At 31.4% G+C, this 21,542-nt stretch overlaps 1 protein-coding gene across 7 annotated transcripts in view; it reads right to left on the reverse strand.

The window, feature by feature from the left end:
• Positions 1–9,822: 9,822 nt before the first annotated feature.
• The window catches only part of LOC129914098 (uncharacterized), a 28,542-nt gene continuing 16,822 nt past the window's right edge, over positions 9,823–21,542 (reverse strand). Inside the window, exons 6-10 of one of the 7 annotated variants that reach the window (XM_055993161.1) lie at positions 19,210–19,447; positions 18,998–19,125; positions 13,349–14,311; positions 13,270–13,296; positions 9,823–10,016 (exon numbers count right to left, since the gene is read on the reverse strand). In XM_055993161.1, coding sequence (XP_055849136.1) covers positions 9,912–10,016; positions 13,270–13,296; positions 13,349–14,311; positions 18,998–19,125; positions 19,210–19,447 — 1,461 coding nt within the window. In that variant the 3' untranslated portion in view covers positions 9,823–9,911. Of the gene's footprint in view, positions 10,020–12,425; positions 14,312–18,997; positions 19,126–19,209; positions 19,448–21,542 lie in introns of those variants that run through there. The other 6 variants (XM_055993160.1, XM_055993163.1, XM_055993162.1 and 3 more) reach the window with 6 other exon arrangements.

A 21,542-nucleotide genomic window follows, 5' to 3' on the forward strand; every position in this document is an offset into this window, starting at 1 on the left:
TTCGTTGATCTGGAGTTTGTGTTTGACTAGTTCAACAAATGAAGTGATTTTGAGTTCATGGCATATTTGGTATAGAAGTTAGAGGGTAGGCAAAAATGGCCTAAGTTGTTTGGTGTAAATAAGGGTTTAATGCCAAGTTGCAAGAAAAAATTTGCTTTGCACTATCGTGCCCCTTGATTTTTGTATTTCTTTTAAAAAGTACTAAAAGTTAGGCTTTGATTTCGGGATACTGTGGGTTGGGTATAACTGACAAGGTGACAATATACCCTATAGAAGAATCCTAATCGACTTTGGCCGTGCGACATATCGTGGTGGCAAAAAGTTATTTTGGCTGTGTTTTCTCCAGGGTTGTAAAAAATATATTGTTTGATGCATTTGTTTTCCATTACAAACTAAAAAAAATATTTGTTGCAAATAAGAAAGAAATTAGGTACCTACCTATGTATATAAAAAAAAGTGTTTATTGCACCTGAAAAAAAAATTGCATTAAATACTTTGCATTAAAACTAAAATTCCTGCATTGAAAAAAAAAAACAATAAAAATTCAGTGAAAAATTTGTGCATTAAATATTTTTTTTAATATTCGTTGATATTCTTACAATTTTGACTATTTGACTATACCTACATACTTCAACTATAATAGCAAAAATTGTAAGTTAAATTTCAATTTTTTAAAAGAAAAATCATTACAAAACAGTTGCAACACTCACAATATTTTGCTTTGTATTTTTCCATTGACAGTAAACTACCTAAAGATGCATAGATATTTCTGATTATTTTAAAGGATAATGACAATTAAAATTTTGACAAATATTTTTTTAAATTTTTAGTCTGAAAATTAAATTAGAGCTTAAAGGTATAACTACAACGGCGACTTTTTGCAAAAAGTCAAAAAGTGAAAATTTTCAAACTCATTTTTTGATAGTTTTTCCAACCATAAAATTAAAAATAGTGATGCAGAAGGCTTATTTTTTGGTTTAAAAAACAATTTTTGTAGTTTTTTCCAAAAACAAATAGCGCTAGAAAGAAATAAAAAAAATTTACTTTTGTAAATTTCCAACTTTTTCACTTTTTAGACCATTGTAGTTATACCTTAAAGCCTGGTACGCAGCTCGAGCTAAATTTTAGCCGAGATAAAATTCCCATACAAGTTATCGATAATTTGTATGAGATCCATTTTAGCTCAGATAAAATTTATCGATAATTTGTATGGGAGCTAAAATTTAGCGCGAGCAGCGTACCAGACTTAAGGCTTAACTACATACACCACTTTTTGAAAAAGTACAAAAGTGAAAATATTTTTTTTCTGGCAAGCTCAATTTTTTTGTAAAAAAGAGTATAGAAATTGTTTTTTAGACCAAAAAATAAGCTTTCTGCATCATTTCTTTTAAATTTCTTGTCCGAAAATCTATACAAAAATGCGTTTGAAAATTTTCACTTTTGTACTTTTTGAACTTATTTATGAGACCGAAGAACGAGACCAAATAAAATTACGTGCAACATATTCGCTTAGAGGATAATATATGGAGTGATTGTTCCTATACCTAATACATTGTAACGCCATATGCATGGATAGGGGTCGCTGCCTTCGTTTTTCAGTGAGAGTCCGGTTCCGCAGCTGTAAATAAACACGCTTGTTGATGACAGCCATCAAATGAAAATAAAATGGAGACATGCACTTATCGAAAAACTTAAAGAAACTAGAGCCCTCTATAAAAGCTTCAGCTTCACGGAACTAACAGCACAAGCACTCCATATATTATATCCTCTAAGTCAGCTATTACATGAAGCCTCAAGAGGCGCGCCTCCTTTCAAACGTAATGAGTGCAAAAGAGAAAAAAGATGAAACAAAAAATTATCCGACCAGAGAGTCGTGGGTCGGAATTCTGAGACTCTTTTTTGACGTTTCTTTTTCCACTTTTCCTTTTTTCAACATTCTCTTTCATTTCTTTTTGCTTCTTGGTGCAATACAACAACAAATTTTAAATCAAAAGAGAAATGTCAAATTTGAGTCCTGGACTCAAGAGGCATCGTGTAATAGTACGCGCCTCACAGAATGATTATCAAAAGAAAATTAGAAAAAAGAGTCAAGCCTCTTGAGGCTTCATGTAATAGCTGACTAAGCATATTCGTGCATTTAATTTTGTATTAAACATCTCTGTACTGTTTAATTTATCTCATTCTTATGCTGTTCCACTTATTACATCCCTGTGCTGTTTCATTTATTTCATTCCTGCATTTTTCAAATAAGCTTGAATGTGTCCATTTGTTCTTAGTTTCATTTTGTTCCATTTGGTGAAAACACCCTCTTTTTCATTGAATTCCAGAAGCGTTCAGAAGTTTGTATGCTGCTACTTTGGCGCCATTTTGAATTTTTTGTGTATATATGTGGTAGGGTTTATATGGTCTGATAATATGGATATGGAGGGACGAGGGAGGGCTTCATGAAACTTGGGATCCAGTTTTAAGTTTCTTTGTTCTTCCAAAAAATTAGGAAGTAAGTAATACATAAAATCTCAAAATATTTTCGGTCAAAGTGTGGTTTTTTCAGGGGCTGTGTTATGCGTGAGAAAGGTTTCATAACAACTAATACATATATAAATTTTTCTTATTTTTTAATCTTGTTGAAAAAATTTGTTTTGAATGCACCATCCTAGAGCAAGATCCCAGGGCCGCCAGACATTACTTATTTTCTCAAGAAAAAAATGTATGGAATTACGTAGTGCTAGGACATACTATTAGTGTATGGATACTGGCTATCTTGTGCCGACGGCCATTTTACCACTAACAGGTGCTAAAGGTACGAAAAATACGTATTTACTTTTCTTATTTTCTCAAGGCTGATTTTTATATATGATACTCAGGGAACTAATACATTAATTTTTGTAAGCTGCCAGACCCGTCGGATGGGCCTAACACCTTGCCAGACACGCATTTTAGTATTCGGGAAAGTTAGATTTTGTTATATGGAGGTCTGGGAAAAAATTTATAACACATTTTGACTTCAGGACTCGAAAGAGTATCAACAATCGCATCTAGAGTCATTTGGCCGCCATTCTGTTTTTTTAATAAAAATTTCAATTTTTCACATAACTCATGTATTTTTGAATCTACAGAAAAAAATGTATCGCAAACTTGAAGATAATTTAATTTACTACAATATATGTTAAATTACTTTTTTCGATTATACCTTCGGTTTAAGAGTTAGGGTGGTTTTTTTTTAAACCATATTTTCGTCATATCTCTTTTATTTGAGCTTTTTTTAAAATTAACTTGAAGTAAAAGTTGTAGATCTTTTTATTACCTTCAATTATTACATTTACGGTTTTTCGATTTGACAGTCCGTTTTTGATCTGTAGGAAAAAAACTTCAAAAAGGTTGCAATTTTTTAATATAGGAAAAATGTTCTAGTACAGGGTAATTTGCATTAGATGTAACAACAACCTAGGCGTGTAGGTTGCACTCAGATAAGAACAACTTTTGGTGTTAGGCCCATCCGACGGGTCTGGCAGCTTACAAAAATTAATGTATTAGTTCCCTGAGTATCATATATAAAAATCAGCCTTGAGAAAATAAGAAAAGTAACTACGTATTTTTCGTACCTTTAGCACCTGTTAGTGGTAAAATGGCCGTCGGCACAAGATAGCCAGTATCCATACACTAATAGTAGGTGTGTTTTTTATTACAACCGGTCTTAACTTGACAAAAAAAACGCAGTCTGTGCTAAGCAATTTACATGTTAAATACAACAACACCTTAGCCCCTTGGGCTTAGTTGTTTAGCCCGGAGATTTCTCTGGGCTTAACTTTTTGAAGAGTTTTAAATCTGTGCTACCAAACTAATTTTTTCATAAATTGTTTAGAATTTGTTTAAAAACGTGAAAACTCACGTTTGGAAGGACAAAATGTATTAAAATAGTTTTGCTGGCATACATTTTTGTATCTCTTTGTAAAACATACATGGAAAATACAAGAAAATGACGAAAGCGAAAAATATGACAACTCTAAATTTTTGTTGTGTCTGCTGTTTTCGGAACATTCAGTATACAGTGCTGCCAAGATTTCAGGTTAAGCCCCGAGGCGTTTTTTTTGTCCAGTTAAGACCGGTGGTAATAATAAACACACCTAGTATGTCCTAGCACTACGTTATTCCATACATTTTTTTCTTGAGAAAATAAGTAATGTCTGACGGCCCTGGGATCTTGGACTATCCCAACACTCGTTTCATTCCTTCTATAAGCCTTGTACGCAGATCGTGCTAAATCCATCCAAATTACCTGAAAAATTTAGATTTTTCAATAATAATAATGATTAGAGCCGCCATCTTACAAAATGGGGTAATAAGTTTTTGACGTTTAATTTGGCAAATTCAAAAGCAACAACAATTTCCAAGACAAATATGTTTACAACAACAATTTCAATGGGCAGCTGTCAAAACCTTAAGTAGCCATTTTTAAGTTTTGACAGTTCTCGATACAGAGTTTTTTTCTAATGATCATACCTTCTCTTTTTATACCATGAGTCACTTTCGTCAGATTTCCTTTTACTGAACTCGCCGGTGCGGAAGTGATAAGCCAGAACTATAATTGTCGGATCGTCGGATGAAAACGGAGGGGAACAGCGCTCGCAACCGCACTCGACGGAAGAAAACTTGTCAAAAAATACAAAGAAAACAACAACAATTGACAGTAGCTTCCGACTCCATCCGCCAATTATGGTTCTGCCTATAGAATGACATTTGACATATGTCGGTAAGCAGTTTAGGATGGTTTCGTGGATCGGTAATACAGTAAAAATTTGATGCGGTTGCGGATCGAGTAGATTCCCGGGGATTGAATAACTACGTCTTCGGTAATAGGCATGATTACCTCTTTATGTGTACTGTGCCCCGTATACACGACTGTATTTTTGCCAGTACCTACTGGAAAGTACTTTTTAGTATACTTCTGAATGCCTTCAAAAACATTTTTTCCATAGAAATAACGGAAATGAATGCAAATGGAAGTACTTAGCAGTTGATACAATACTGGACCCCAAAGCAATACAGCTATTCTTTGTGTTTTTTTTAGAAGTAAAGAAAATATGGGTATATTTGGAAAAGTGTGTAATACTAGAGTAATATTAGTGGTACCCTATTGAAATTTAGCAATTATGTTACTTTTAAGATAAGAAACAAGAATCTAAAGTGTCTATAAAAATATCATGGTTAAAAGGGTGTTTTTTTGAGTGAAAACAAAAATGATGGGTCACCCTAATGAAATTTGGTTAAAACATTGAATTTGGGATAGAAAGAAAGAATAAAGAGTTTTCATAAAAATAATTTTAGTGAAAGGGTGTTTTTTTCGAAGAGACAGTAAAATCTGTAACTGGGCCCAAAAAGCCAATGATTCGCGTAAAACGTGTAAGAACTTATTTATAAATGTTTAATTTGTCATCAAAACCATAAATAAAATGATTGGGACCAATTGCAGATTTTACTGTCTCTTCGAAAAAAACACCCTTTCACTAAAATTATTTTTATGAAAACTCTTTATTCTTGCTTTCTATCTCAAATTCAATGTTTTAACCAAATTTCATTAGGGTGACCCATCATTTTTGTTTTCACTCAAAAAAACACCCTTTTAACCATGATATTTTTATAGACACTTTAGATTCTTGTTTCTTATCTTAAAAGTAACATAATTGCTAAATTTCAATAGGGTACCACTAATATTACTCTAGTATTACACACTTTTCCAAATATACCCATATTTTCTTTACTTCTAAAAAAACACCCTTTCACATAAAAAAAATTTTAGACTTACATTATTCGTAATTCCTATGAGAAAGAGAACATATTAAATGAATTTCGTAAGGGTACCATTTACCATTGATTTTATCGGACTTATCGCAGATTTTTACCTATTTCCCCAAAAAAAAAAAACACCCTTTCACCCAAAATATTTGTATAGACTGTTGGGGTTCTTGGTTTCTGTTATAAGTGAAACATTTTTACTAATTTTCATTGTTTTAACAATTTGTTCCTAGTTTTTGTGGTACTGATTCCGAATTTCATCATTTCTTTAAAAAAAAACACCCTTTCACTCAAGATAATTTTGTACACTTTATATATTCTTCATTCTTATACCAACCAAAACATTTACACCAAGTTTTAAAAATTAATAAAATTTAAGTCAGCTGTTATAATATCTTCCTCACACACAACTTAACCCATCAAAAAAACACACTTTCACCAAAAATAATTTTAAGAACTTTATGAATCCTTTGTTCCTGCTTTATCTTAAACCTTTATCGCGAATTTTATCAGTGTAGCATGTTTTTCACATGGGTTTCGGTTATATTTTACTTGTTGAAGTCAAAAAACAAGCACCCTTGTTTTTAATCGGCAATAACTTTTCTTAGAGCAATCGTATTGACTTTATTTGTATGCCATTAGATTCAGCATCAAAAAATACCTTGAAAACATGTGTCATATAATGATACTCGGCAAACAATTTTTTTCAGTATATTTTTGACCTTCACCCCCTCCCTCTTGTAAGCGAAAAAACACCCTTCCACATAACTTTTTTTTATAGACTTTTTTTGTACTTGGTTCTAATCCCAAAAGCAAACTTTTTGCCAAGATTCATGAGTGTAACAATTTTTTTTTTTAAATGTCTATTTTACCTGTACTATTTGGATATAAATGGATGTCACCCTAAAAAACCAAAAGCCTAGAATACATGATTTTTTGCATTTTTATACCTTATACATATATGTGCCCATGATTATGAAAGTGGACTAAGTCACTTTTTGCATTGTTTAAAGAAAAACTTACATAATAATTTTCTTATAACGATTTAATTATTTTTCTTTTATGAAATCACTAGAGGAGCAATAAAGAAGTTTATTTACTGTAATTTCGCTTTCAAATAAACTTTTTCCCTTAAATAATAATTATTTTTAGGCTAGATTTGATGGCATTTTTAGGAGTGACTTAGTCCACTTTCATAATTAAGGGCAAATATGTATGTATCTAATACAATAAACTTTTTTCAAGGAATCGAAAAATGTGATTAATTGAATCAAATTCAAATTTTCATGTCTTTAATTGAAAATAAAAAAAAAACACGATATTTTTTTTTTCATATCAATGAAGAACATTCTATACTCCCTCCATAATTTATTGCACCCGAAAAAGAATTTTTTTTATAAGTTCTTCCCCTTCAATAAACTAAATAGGAGAAACAAAGACAAAGATATAAGTTGTTTTTGTGTCATTTTTCTTACTTAAATGAACGAAATGAAATTGAACTGAGAAATGTAGAAAGAATGAAATGGGATGAGAACATTGAAAGAATTAATGACACTGTTCAGGGATGGTATTTGAAGTATGATAGAAGCATTCAAAGAGATAATTAGTATGTTGCAGTTTTTTTTTGTAGGGTGGATCGATTTAATTTTATTTTTTTTTTTTAATTTTCGATTTCGGCTGTTGATAGAAATTTGTCACCATCAAAAACAAACAAAATTTAATACTTTTTTTTAAATAATTATTTAATTAGGTATTTAAAAATAAATACAAAATATTTTTTGAAAATTTTCTTCACTTGGTGGCAGCACCTACAAGATGTTGTTCAAAGATAATGGAGAAAATTAAATTAAATGGAAAGGAAAGAATTTGTTTTTAATCAATTTTAAGCTTCGGAAGAAAATTAATATATCCGCGTACGGAAGATGTTCAGAAACGATAGACTTTTGCTATTGGAACTAAGGTTTCGTTCGCAAAATCCACAGTACACATAATAAGGTAATATATTCCGAACGTTGTCAAAATTTGTTTGTCAAAAATGGGCACCAATCTGTCAGGTCGGCCTTTAATTTTTATATTTCAATCGCAGTAAACAGGAAACTTGTTTTTGTTTTAATTTATAAAATGTCATTTAAAAATATTATAAATTGAAAAATAACAAATTTTCTTCGTGTTTCATCGCGGAAAATGGTAAATAATTCTTTAAAAATTAGTGGTGTGCGTGGTTTATCGGTTTTTGTGCGTTTTTCGTCAGTATTTTAAACAATTAAGAATTCGGTAGCTGACATTGGTCGCCAAAGTGTCATGTTTTGACAATCTGGCGACCAATGTCAGTTCGGAATATATTACCTTTTTATGTGTACCTACTGTGCGCAACATCAACTTCGAAAAAAAAAATGAAGCATTCAATCGCATTCATTTGATATCGCTGGCTGAGAACTATAATGTTTTATGGAAACCCCTGCAAACATAGAACATTATAGTTCTCAGCCAGTGTTATGTCAGTGGGATCATTGGAACAAATGAAAATCCTTGTGATTGTATTTAAAATTCTTTTGACGTTGTTTTACTTAAATATAGATACAACTGTTGCTATTATTTACACCTTTTATTACTTACTTTTGTGAAGATAACATTTTTCCGAAGAAATTTAACCGACAGCTATCAATAGTTCGTTGTTTATTGAATGTAGTTTATATCGCAAAGAATTGATTGGCTTTACATTTCATCAGAACCTGAAACCACAGTAATTCTAGAACATTATTTTTAGCGATTTTAATATAGACTTACTAAACACATATACGTACGAAAAGAAAATAAAAGAAATTTTAAGTGATAATAATTGTAAACAAATAATAAGCAACCCAACAAGAATAACTACATCTTCGCGAACCCTGGTTTACTACGTTATAACATCAACAGAAACATTTGTCTGGGGCGGAAAACAGTGTTCGCGAGCAGACTTTGACTAAACGTATATATACCTTCGTAAAAATAATTGGTTTTCAGAAGAGTTAAATAACCTCAAAAGTGAAAAAATTCGCTGCTATCAAAAAGCATCAGTTTTAAATCTTCCCTCGTATTGGGATAAATACCGAAGGGTAAGAAACTTATATAAATATAAATAACAAAGAATTAAATTGGTTTCAGACATATTTGACTGATAGAACTCAACGAACCAAAATAAATGAGTGCTTTTCCAATAGTGAAAATACTGCTTTCGGTGTACCACAAGGAACAATATTAGGCCCACTTCTATTTCTCCTTTACATAAATGATATAAATAAAATTATTAAGTACTGCACAATCTCATTGTTCGCGGATGATGCACTTTTATTTGTTTCCGGAAAAGATTTGGAGGTGATAAACGAAAATTTAAACTCTGATTTAATTAAAGTTTGTGAGTGGTTAGAAATGAATAAGCTTAAAATAAATGTTAATAAAACTAAATTTATGGTTATAAACGAGGACTATATTCTCCAAACATACTACTTATAAATAATAATCAAATTGAACAAGTACAATGCATTAAATATTTGGGTGTTATGGTAGGCAATGATCTGAATTTTAATTGTCACTTTGAATATGAAAAAGATATCCAAAAAAATCGGCTTTCTAAAAAGAATACGAAAAAAAAATCTCAATATTATGTGCAATAAATATATACAATACCATTATAAAACCGCACTTTGAATTCTGTTCAACAATTTTATATATGGGGAGCCAAAAGGCTTCAAAAACTTCAAAATAAAGCTAAGAGAATAATCCTGAAATGCAGCTTTTATAAACCAATCAACTTTATGCTCTCATGCTTAAAATGGCTTAACATCAAACAAAATTTAACTCTTATTCATTATGTTCAACCTTACAACTTAAGAACAAATAGAACAATTTTAGATTGCCACTTTAAAGAGATAATAATAGAACTCAAAACATGATTAGGTATGTATAAAGGAGTTAAATTTTTTAACGAATTGCCAAATGAAATTAAAAATGAATCAAATTTTAATGTTTTTAAACGTTTGCTTTATTAAATCTAATGTGTAAATTTACAATTCTATTTTATGTTCTTACATTTAAAAATGCATATAAAAATATTAAAATTTTTCTTATTTAATATCTTAAAATCTTAAGTTTAACATATTTTTGTAGTACTTTCTGAACACATCCGTTGGAATTTCCCTAGAATGTTGAATATCCCGGTGAAAAGAAGTATACATCGCCATCTTCTAGAAGCAAAATACATAAAATTTACCAGTAATTCTAGAACATTGAAATAAGGTGTACATAACTAAATGGCGTTTACACGGACCGGACACAGTTTAATTTGAAAGTGACAAATTACAGTACAAGGTGAAATAAAGTGTTGGATATGGTTCGTAGTAAAATAAATTGATTCATATAGTGTGTTTATTTGAGCGAATAATAAAGGTAAATTGAATTTAAATAAAGTGGAAAGTAAAGGTGGAAATTAAATAAACGAAATAAGTTTTATTGTGAACCCTGAATAAAATAATACAAGATATTTTTTTTTTGTAATGGAAGACAAATGCATTAAAAAAATAATTTTGCTCGAATTTCAAACTGTTTAAATGTTTAACATAATTTAATTGAACAGAAATATGTATTAACTGATAGATACCGTGGCTCGGGATGCCTGTTCTCGCTGGCAATGATACTTATGTCATTTTCTATTGACGAATCTCAGAATGAGATTTGTGAAGAGTGGAAAAATCTCAGATTTCATGATCCATTTGCGTCTTGAGATTCAAAAAAATGACAAAATGAATCTGAGATTCAAGAATCTGAATCTGGATTTTTATCAAGATTCACGCATACAAACACACGCACTTTCACACACACTCCTCTGTTTGACATTTGTCTGAACATTTGTTGTTGTTTTATTTTTTTTTATACACACAGATTTCGTACACAATTACATACAAAACTAGATTTCATATTCTATTTGCAGTGGAAAATCTGAAATTTTTACACACAAATCTCAAAAGTCTATAGAAAAAGACATTACTTGGTGATTGCTGATTTGTCTTTTGGCACATTCCAAATGTAACTTGTCCAGGAGTTTAATTCTAAATGCCTCGTATAAATATAAAATTTGATCAAAGTTAAGGGATGGGAGACGATGTTCTAACGGTTTGTAAGTTAAAGCCGCTCTTAGGGCTCGTTTTATTGATGGCGTCCATATTTTAACTGTTTCGGTGCCATGATTAAAAAAGTTTGTTGGTGCAATGAACTTAGAAAAAAAAAAGAGTTTAAGGTGTGAAGTGTCAAATATAAATTAACGCTATTTAACGCTCATCAGTAAAAGCTGAAACGCAATCACGCTTTGCCGTCGATTTTGACAACTGCGAAAAGTTCAACTATAGGAAATCTGTGTATCCTCACACAATGACGCTTTTCTTACGTACGCTTTTTTTGACAAACGTAAGGAAACGTAAGAAAGCGAGCAAAAGTTCAACCAGACTGAACTTTTGCTCGCTTTCTGACATTTAACAGACATAGTTACAGTCACCAACATTATTATTGCGCCAAATGTGAATAAAAAAAAATAAGTTATTGCAAAACTATGTGTGTTTTTTAATTTCTCGATATAGATTTTGCACAAAAAAACGACATCGAGATATTTTAAATCAAAACAATTTACGTATTAAAAACAAAAAAAAATTTAATGATGTTTTATACTGAGTTTTATTGTTAAAAACAATATATTTTGATTGGTTTTGTTTTTATAACTATAGGATTAAAGAATAAACAAATTTCTATGCATTTTTTAAACACATTAATATTCTTTTTCATTTTTCCACAATTAAAAACAGATAAAGACTTTGCCCAATAATTTTGTGAGTGACCGTTGTTTTTTTTTTTGACAGCAGATTTTATGTTGCAATCAGCTGTTCAAAGTCAAAGTGACAGAAGCGCGCTTTGAGGATTTCTCAACGTAACGCAATGAAGCGACGCCCTAAAGCGTGATTGTGTTTCAGCTTTAAAGAGCTGAACAGAATGCGTCACTCGTCGCTCGGCTACTTAAATGACAGCTGTCAAAAATGTGAATTTTGTATGGAAGTCGCCCATCATCGGCAACAGAATGCAATTGCTCGTCGCTCAGCGATTCGCTCAAAAGTTGAACTTTTTTCAACTTCGTCGCGCGACGATTTACACGTTTATGGTTTTTTCTTTTTCTGTTACTTATTTTTTTTTTATTCTTCGCTGAATTTTTAATCGAAAGAAAAAACGATTTTTTAAAGGACATTTTCATTTATATGTAATTTGACGCGCGACTACATTCTGTTTACTCATGCTTCGGCGATTTTGGAAAGCGTGATTTTTGACAGCTGTCATTGGAAAAACCTGTTTTCCGTTTTTTATGTATTTATTCCTTTCAAAACCAGAGATAATAAATGTGGTTTTTTTTATTCATACATTTTTTCTACGATTTTAAGTGACGATCGATATATGCTAGTTTCCCATTGGAAGTGGCACTTAAAATTAAAATACTGTTCATTCAAAACCTTACAATATTTAATTCAAATCTTTTATTCTTCATAAATAGAAAAAAAAGTAATTTACTCAAGCACTATGTACATACAATTTCTAACTTATTATATAGATGTGGTACAATGCAATTAAAAAGTTCAAGTTTTTTTTTTATTTAAAAAAAAATTTTGTAAATTTAAATAGTTTTTTGAAGATTGGTCTTCGATTTTTCAAAAACAACAGCCAACATTTTTGAGATTTTAATTAAATTTTTAATTTGAACTTTATTTGCCACAAATGTGAATTCTTACACTCAAAATCAAATTTACCAATGTAAAAAACTTTGCTTATTTTTCGTTAAATATATAAAAAAAAAAAAAAAAAACATTTTCAATTGCGATATTTAACTCCAATTTTTAATCAAATGTCCTAAACATGCTGTGTTTCTTTCTCATTGAGACATACCTAAATTTCCACATTTCAAAAGCATCTCTCTTATTCTTCGATCTCGCTTTACATTAATGCGAAGTCTTTTCCTCTTTAAAGGATTAATAGGTTTTTTGATTATTGAATTCAACATTACTTGATTTTTGCTCCCTGGATAATTGTCGCCTTTGTCATTTTTTAGAATTTCATGTTTGATTTGAACATTAGCAGCTTTTAATTTGAGCTGTGTCTTTTTGCCTTTTGATAATGGTGAAACTATAAATTCATCAACATTTCCCCAATATCTTCGAGGTTTTTTTATTACCCGCTTTCCCGATGCAGGAATTTCTAAAGTCATTTTTTCTTCAAATTTCTGCTGAATAATATTTGGTCTTTGGAATTGTACTATTGTTTTAGGTTGGGGAGGAGAAAGAGGAGGTTTCTTTTTACTAATAACTGGAGTGGAGACTGGAAGTGAAACTGGAGTGGAGACTTTAGTGGAGACTGGAAGTGAGACTGGAGTGGAGACTGGAAGTGACCCTGATTGTGGCATCTTACCATTAGGTCCAATAGGTGTCCAAGCTCCTATAATATAAGGATGAGGTTTCACTGTTACCAAAACACCTTTGATACTAACTACTTTTGTTACTTCAGGAAATGTAGGAGGAGGCGGAGTGGATTCCATTTCTATATTAATATCTGGAGTACAAACAACATTCCCATCATCATCAACATCATCATCAGTTTTTTCATCTTTAATAATTGTTAAAGGATTTGAAGTTAGGTCAATTGAATTATCAGAATTTTCTCTGTGTTTTGGTATACAAAAGGCTGGTGGCTCATCTTCAAGACTTTCAAAATCAGTTTCTATTGGGGTTATAGGTGGTTTTGCTGATCCTGAAAGTATTTCTTTTAATTTACCAAATTCACTTATAGTGAATATAGCTGGTTTAGATGCTGTGCTGGGTTTCAAATTCATTGAATTATTATCTTGTTGAGGTTTTGAAGGGAAATTTAAAAACTCATTTTGTTTTGTTAATAATCTTTGTGGAAAAGATGTTTTGGAGCTTGTTTGCATTCCTTCTTCGGAGGCAAATTGTCCGGCTGCAATAGGCACTGCATTTAATTTCGGTGCTTGACCAATTTGAACTCTTTCAATACTTTGAGTCAATGAATAAACATCTTTGATGGCAATTTCCGGTTCTGTTGAAGTGATAGGCATTGTATCGCCTGCATTTGTAGATATTTGTGCAGGAATAATTTGAACAGGAATTATTTCACTATTCTTTGGTCTTGTTTTATTTGCTTTTGTTATTCTTTTTGCTGCTGGTTTTTTCCCACGACGCAGCAGATCTGAAATATTACTTTCTATATCTGTATCTGGTAATATTGCTTCAAAGTCTTCTGATATTTGTTCTTGTTCTTCTAATGGTTGAGAGAGCTTTTCATTTTCATAAAAACTACCAATAAAATTAGTTGAATGTACTTGATATAATCGATGTTGTACTCGTTTAAATCTATTAACAAAACTAGTTAATTTTGTCATTTGTGATATACAAGATGTACAAATAAATCCTGGTAGACCATCATCTTCTTTGAACTAAAAGTAGAATTGAAAAAAAAAAAAAAAATAAATAAAATTTAGTGATTTTTTTAATTTTCAAGCATTATTCAGCTCTATTTTATAATTAAGTGGGAAGGGTATAGTCCGACTCAGGACAACACGACTTTGTACACCCTAACTCACGACAGCCCGATTCAACCCATAGCCCGACTCAAGACAACCCGACTCTTACCCGAGTTCTTACCTGAGTCGAGTTGTTACCTGAGTCGAGTTGCGATGAGTCAGGCTATCTTGAGTCGGGCTATGTTGAATCGGGCTGTCGTGAGTCGGGGTGTACAAAGTCGTGTTGTCCTGAGTCGGGCTCTGCTTCTACTGTTATTTCGCGGACAAGAGGGAGGGGGTCAAGGTAAAAAATATAGTGAAAAAATTGTTCGTGGAATATCATCATATGACACATGTTTTTAAGGTATAAAGAGTTTTCATAACAAAAAATTTGGTGAAAGGGTGTTTTTTTCGAAGACACCCTAAAATCTGCAATTGGTCCCAAGAAGCCAATGATTCGCGTTAAACGCTTAAGAACCTAAGTATAAACCAAAACCTTCAATTTGTCATCGAAACCAAAAATAAAATGAATTATATTGGCTTTTTGGGACCAATTACAGATTTTACGATGTCTTCGAAAAAAAAAAACACCCTTTCACCTATTTTTTTTTTATGAAAAAAATTTTGTACCAAATTTCATTAGGGTGACCCAACAATTTTGTTTTCACTAAAAAAAACACCCTTTTACATGAAAAAAAATTTATGGACGTATTTATTCGTAGTTAACATATGGGGAAGACAACATTTTTAATAAATTTCGTAAGGGTACCTCTTTTATCATTGATTTTGTCGGACTTATCGCGGATTGTCCTTACTTCCCAAAAAAACACCCTTTCGATTGAAATATTTTTATAGACTGCTTAGATTCTTGGTTCCTGTTTTGAATGAAACATTTGTACCACTTATTGGTGTAACATTTTTGTTACAGTTTTTGTGGTACTAATTCCGAATTTCATCATTAAAAAAAAAACACCCTTTCACTCAAGATTAATTTTGTAGGCTTTTTAGATTCTAAGTTCTGATAACAAACGAAACTTTTTCACCAAATTTAAAAAATTAATAATATATATAAAAATACACCCTTTCACCAAAAATATTTTAAAGAACTTTATGAATCCTTTGAACCTGCTTCATCCCGGATTTCATCAGTGTAGCATGTTTTTCACAGGGGTTTCGGTTATATTTTACCTGTTGGAGTCAAAAAACAAGCACTCTTGTTTTTAATCGGCAATAATTTTTCTTAGAGCAATCGTATTGACTTTATTTTTATTAGATTCTTCTTCTATTTAATGCTTCTCGACGGGAAACCGACGAAGTTACGAATACCAGAGTTACGGGCGACAGAGTTACGACCGTCAAAGTTACTCGAAACCGAAGTTACGAAAAACTAGAGTTAAGAATTCTAAAGTTATGTTAAGCTATGACATGTGATTTTTGGGTTGGCAACAATTGCGAGGAACGATATGGAATAATGGAAATACAAACAAGAGATTAACATTTTTCTCATTGGTCAGAACTAAATGAGTAAATCGAAAATGGGTGTTATTTAATCTTGTAAAATTTCGATTGGATAGGTATAGATATACATATATGGTTTTGTTTTTGTGAGAAGATCGCAAAAACATTGAAATAGAAAAAAAAAACATTAGTATATTTATGTAAGTTTGGGGGACATAATTGAAATTAACTTCTTATTTGTCCAACTAATATTGCACCTACGTATCGATATTCTCTTATTTATGTTTCCATAATTCCATATCGTTCCTTGCAATTGTTGCCAACCCAAAAATCACATGTCATAGCTTAACATAACTTTAGAATTCTTAACTCTAGTTTTTCGTAACTTCGGTTTCGCGTAACTTTGACGGCCGTAACTCTGTCGCGCGTAACTCTGTTATTCGTAACTCCGTTACCATTTCCTTCTCGACTATAAATTGGGCTTGTTTTTCGGATGTCATCCTTCCAGCGTTTATATTGTCTATCTACATGGTATAAAAAGAGAAGGTATGATCATTAGAAAAAACTCAGTATCGAGAACTGTCAAAACTTATGGCTACTTAAGGTTTTGACAGCCCAGCCCATTGAAATTGTTGTTGTAAACAAATTTGTCTTGGAAGTTGTTGTTGCTTTTGACTTTGCCAAATGCCAAACGTCAAAACCTTATTACCCCATTTTGTAAGATGGCGGCTCTAATGATCATACCTTGTCTTTTTATACCATGGTCTATCTACGCTTCTTATTTTTTGTAAAGGTATCCATTCGGTTACTAATTTTGTTTTTCTATCATCATCTATACGTATTGCCCATTCCGTCTATCAGCCCTATTCTGCTATCCATCTGGGAAATAATCTCTAAATATTCATCAATTACTATTCTGCTATTCATCGGGGGGAATCTAAACTCACGTCGGTAATATCGGTAATGTTGTTCGGTATTCCACTATTCACGTGAATGAACTTGCTCCATACATTTTTAATCCGCATGAAAAATGTTGCGGATCTGTCACTTTTGGTTGTAAAAATAAATTTACCATCGTTTAAATTAAATAAAATGAAACTTCTCACAACTTTTTAAGTATTTGTTAGTATGTAATGGGTTGTTTTTATTTTTTCTATGCAAAAAAACAAAACAAAAACAAATTTTTTTTCTTTCAATTTACTTCGTCGCCATTTTTTTTTAAAGTTGACGTTCACGTAGACGTCAAACAAAGGCAAGATAATGCAGTTCACCCGATGGATAGCAGAATGACAATGTACAGCCCTATTCTGCTATCCATCGGGGGGAATAATCTCTAAATATTCACCAATTTCCATTCTGCTTTTCATCGGGGGAATCCAAAATCACGACGGTAATATCGGTAATGTTGTTCGGTATTCCACAATTCACGTGAATGAACTTGCTCCATACATTTGCAATCCGCATACAAAATGTTGCGGATCTGTCACTTTTGGTTGTAAAAATTAATTCACCATCTTTAAAATTAAGCAGAATGCCAATTTTCATAAAATTTTAATTATTTCTTGACATGTAATCGATTGTTTTTATTTTTTCTATGCAAATAAACACAAGCAAAAATATTTTTTTTCCTTTCAATTTACTTCGTCGCCATTTTTTTTTTCAAGTTGACGTTCACGTAGACGTCAAATAGAGGGATGATAATACAGTTTACCCGATGGATAGCAGAATGGCAAGGTAGCGTTAAAGTGAATCGAATGTTTGAATCGGATCTGAGATTCACGTGAACAGCAGAATAGGGCTGTATGTCTTCAAAGTTAGTTTGACTTCTTATATTTTTGTTGGTTTATTATTCGCCGAGTGTTGTATTTCTCTCTGACATGATCGGAGTTTTGTTTCAGTATTTTTCGTGATTTGCCATATTTGGCAACCATATGTAACAGCAAGAAGATGCTTAAAATTCCAGAAGTACTTCATGTTATTAACACTCACTGGATTAAAAACACCATTTGGCATAATTGTTGTCTTATGCATTCCGAGCATAGTTCATTCAGCATCGTTTGAAGTTCTTTATTGCTATTTGCTATAAGTATAATGTCATCGGCTAATCGAAGGTTTGAAAGACATTTGCCAATTATGTTTAAACCTTTGCCTTCCTAGGTCTAGCTTTATAAAGACTCATTCTATAGCTGCGGAAAAGATTGCTGGTAAAATTGGATCTCCTTGCCTTACACCTCGCTGTATTTTAAAATTTGTTCCGATGCATTTCGTTTTTATGCGTGAAGTGCACCTATCATACATTTTCGTAAGGATTCGAACTATTTTTTCGTCTATACCTTGATTGAGAAGAACCTTCCAAATAAATCTCTGCTCTACTGTATTAAACGCTTTTTCAAAAGAAGGCGATGTGTATTATGTTTTACTCTCTGCATCTTTCTATTTTGTTGGTTAACAGTTTATAAATGATCTACTGTCGAAAAACTTGATCTAAAACCAAGGGTTGAATTACGGCAAACTTTATTTAAAAAGATAGACATGAAGCGTCAATACGTTTACGTATGATCGTGTGCCGTAATTCAATCTCAGCTTGTTCAAATAGTTGATTTAAATCAAAAGTGGCTTTAATTCTCTCCAAAATACACTTCGCAAAAACCTTATAATATCGATGATATTATGCTTATAGAAGGGCGATAATTACACTGTGTTACACTCAAATTATACGCGGGCGGAGACATATCACTTTTTGTAGAGCCCGCGTTCCGCGTAAATTTTTCAACCTCGTTTTTGTAACACAGTGTTATTGTTGAAGTCGTCTTTGTTCTCCTCTTTATGATGATTTACGATTTTTTCGATTTTGGGACCAAAATCTGATTGAACATGATAGCCAGCCAGTGAAAATTTGACATATTTTTTATTTTTTTTTTTTTTTTGTTCACAAAATTAATTTCAGGGCAGACGGCAACACTATTAGAGGAATGATATCTTGATGATGATAAACTGGTGTGTGTTGAAAATGTAGATATCGTTGGAATCGATTTGAAGTTGACATACATACTTAATTAAATTTGGCAAATTTATATTACACTTTATTGGCACACCAGCACACCAGAGTTGCCAACCCACATTTTACATTTTATTTTACCACAGAAAATATTATTTACTTACCTCAAATTTAATGGCATCTTTGAAAGCTTTTTTTAAGTTTGTTGTGCTGGTATTAACATATAAAGATTCCAAGGGTGGCTTTTGAGATTGACAAACACGACATATTTTCCATATATGTGTTGCTTCTTCTAAAAAAATAAAAATAAAAACCGAATTAATCGTGTTATTTTTTTTTTTTCTTTGTAAAACTTAAAAAAAAAAAAAAAACTTACTTTTTAATGTACTGTTGCAAGGATGACAAACAGTAATTTCAATTGAAGATCTCAAATTAGTCGGAAGTATATCTAATGCTTTTTTAGACCAAGTGGACAGCTTATATCTCACCATTCCACCACCAATTTCACATATGTTACAAAATTTGGGTTTTGGGCAGCAATTTGAACAATAACCATTTAATAAAATTTCATCTTTTTGCTGTTGACATTTTTTGCATTTGAAAATTACACATTCCTATAAAAAAATATAAATCGTTTTATTAAAATGAATGAAAATGCTTCGGTCGATACCTATATTTTCTTGAATGGGTTAATAAAGGCAATAAGAGTACCAATTTTCAACCCCTCGTACTAACGGGTTAGCTTATTTTTTTTTTTAAATTTTAATTTTAAGGTTAACTTAACTTTGGCAACCCTATCGCGTTTTATACGTTCCAATATATTTTTTTTTTATTATAATTATAAAGGGTGATACTGATTTTTTTAGATTTATATTTTAGTAAAAACCATTTGGAATATTTTATTTTCAATTAATGAAAGTTTAATGATATCTGGCAACCTCTTCGCTTCATCTATGCTTTTTTAAGGTTTTGTTTCTTCATAATATTTGTATCTGCTATGTGGGTGTCAATTTTTACCATCGAAGGTTTCTTTTTTAAATTTACTTGAAAAATTTAAGACTCTGGCAACCCTTTAACTTGAATTACGATTCTGGCGATTTAGATTCTTCAATTAATTAATATAATACAAAGCTATAATAAGTTAAAGTCTTTTATCTTGTCTCATTTGTTTTCTATGTTGTTTTGAATTCATAAAATTCGATGATCTCTGGTAACCCTTTCGTAACTACTTTCGCTACTGCGAAGTTCGATGAATCTGGCAACCCTACGGATTTACTTACGTTTCAGTAAATTTGTGTCCTTCAATAAATTAATATGAGCTGCCTTTTCCATTATCGACTTTGTTTTAATTTTTTTTTTTAGTTTTCCAACTTTTTTGTAATGGCAATCCTTTTGCATTCACCTCTATTTTTACTGAATTTTCATTGTTTTTAATACGCTTTTATTAGCTTCGCTTGTAACTAACTAACTATGTAATAAAATCTTGTCACTAAATTTTAACCCACTTCCACTTTTAGTATCGAACTGAAACTTTGTACATATATGCAGTTCGGATGACAACACAATATTTTCGTGGTCCGGGCCCTGGGGAGGGGCATTGGAGGGTCCAAACACTCAAAATCAATTTTAGTCTACTTCCAACTATCGTATCGAAATGAATCTTTATACATATATGTAACTCAGATGACTTTACAATATTTTTTGGTGGTCCGGACTCTGGGGAGGGGCATTGGGGGGGGGGGGGGTCAAAACAACCCAAATAAATTTTAGCCTACTTCCAATTGTCGTATCAAAATGAAACTTTTTACATATATGTAGCTCAGATGACTTCACTATATTTTTAGTGGTCTAGACTCTGGGTAGGGGAATTGGGGGGTCAAAACACCCCAATTATCTCAGATACGACTAAAAAGTAAAAAATAGATATATAATTTAAAAAAACTAAAAAATTCGCTTTTATCATGCACTATCAACTATAAAATAATTTAATAGACTTATTGGAAATGGTTAGATCAAAAAGCGTAGAGCGCATTTTTGTTTTTTTGATCTAACTATTTCCAATAAGTCAATTAAATTATTTTATAGTTATTATTTAGTGCATGATAAAAGCGTATTTTTAGTTTTTTAAACTATATCTTTTATATCTAGAAATGCTCTTATGGTACCAACTTTCAGCCTTTGATTTTTTTTTTTTTTTTTTTTGTAAAACACCTGGCAACCTTTTGTCCCAACTTTTACTTTTGTAAAATAAACATTTGTTCGGCAAAAGTAAGGCTTATGGGCAGGGCACGTTTAAATCTTCGCAAATATTGTTACCCAAATTTCATTTATTAAGTTCTAAACTACTTAAACTACTAAAACTAAAACAAACAAATCACAAGTGTTTATAGCCGTGTTTTATTGGTACTCAGTATTTTACTAAGTAAACATTTTATGCTGCAAACAACAAAAAACGATAACTTTTATTTATTTTTTATAATCCTATATTGTTGAAGGGTCAAAAATGTATAAGTCTATAAAAACAGTTTCTCTGTAAACCAACAAATACAAAACATTTGTTTATCCTCAGCAATCATTTGTTGTTGTTTCCCGTGTAAAATTTTACTGAGCTAAGTACTGAGTTACCAATAAAACACGGCTTATATGACCATATAAAAGAAATCACTAAAAATATAATACTCACTCATGGTTTCTAAATTTAACATCAGA

This window comes from Episyrphus balteatus, chromosome 3 (assembly GCF_945859705.1).
Source record: "Episyrphus balteatus chromosome 3, idEpiBalt1.1, whole genome shotgun sequence".
Classification (NCBI taxonomy): Eukaryota; Metazoa; Arthropoda; class Insecta; order Diptera; family Syrphidae; genus Episyrphus; species Episyrphus balteatus.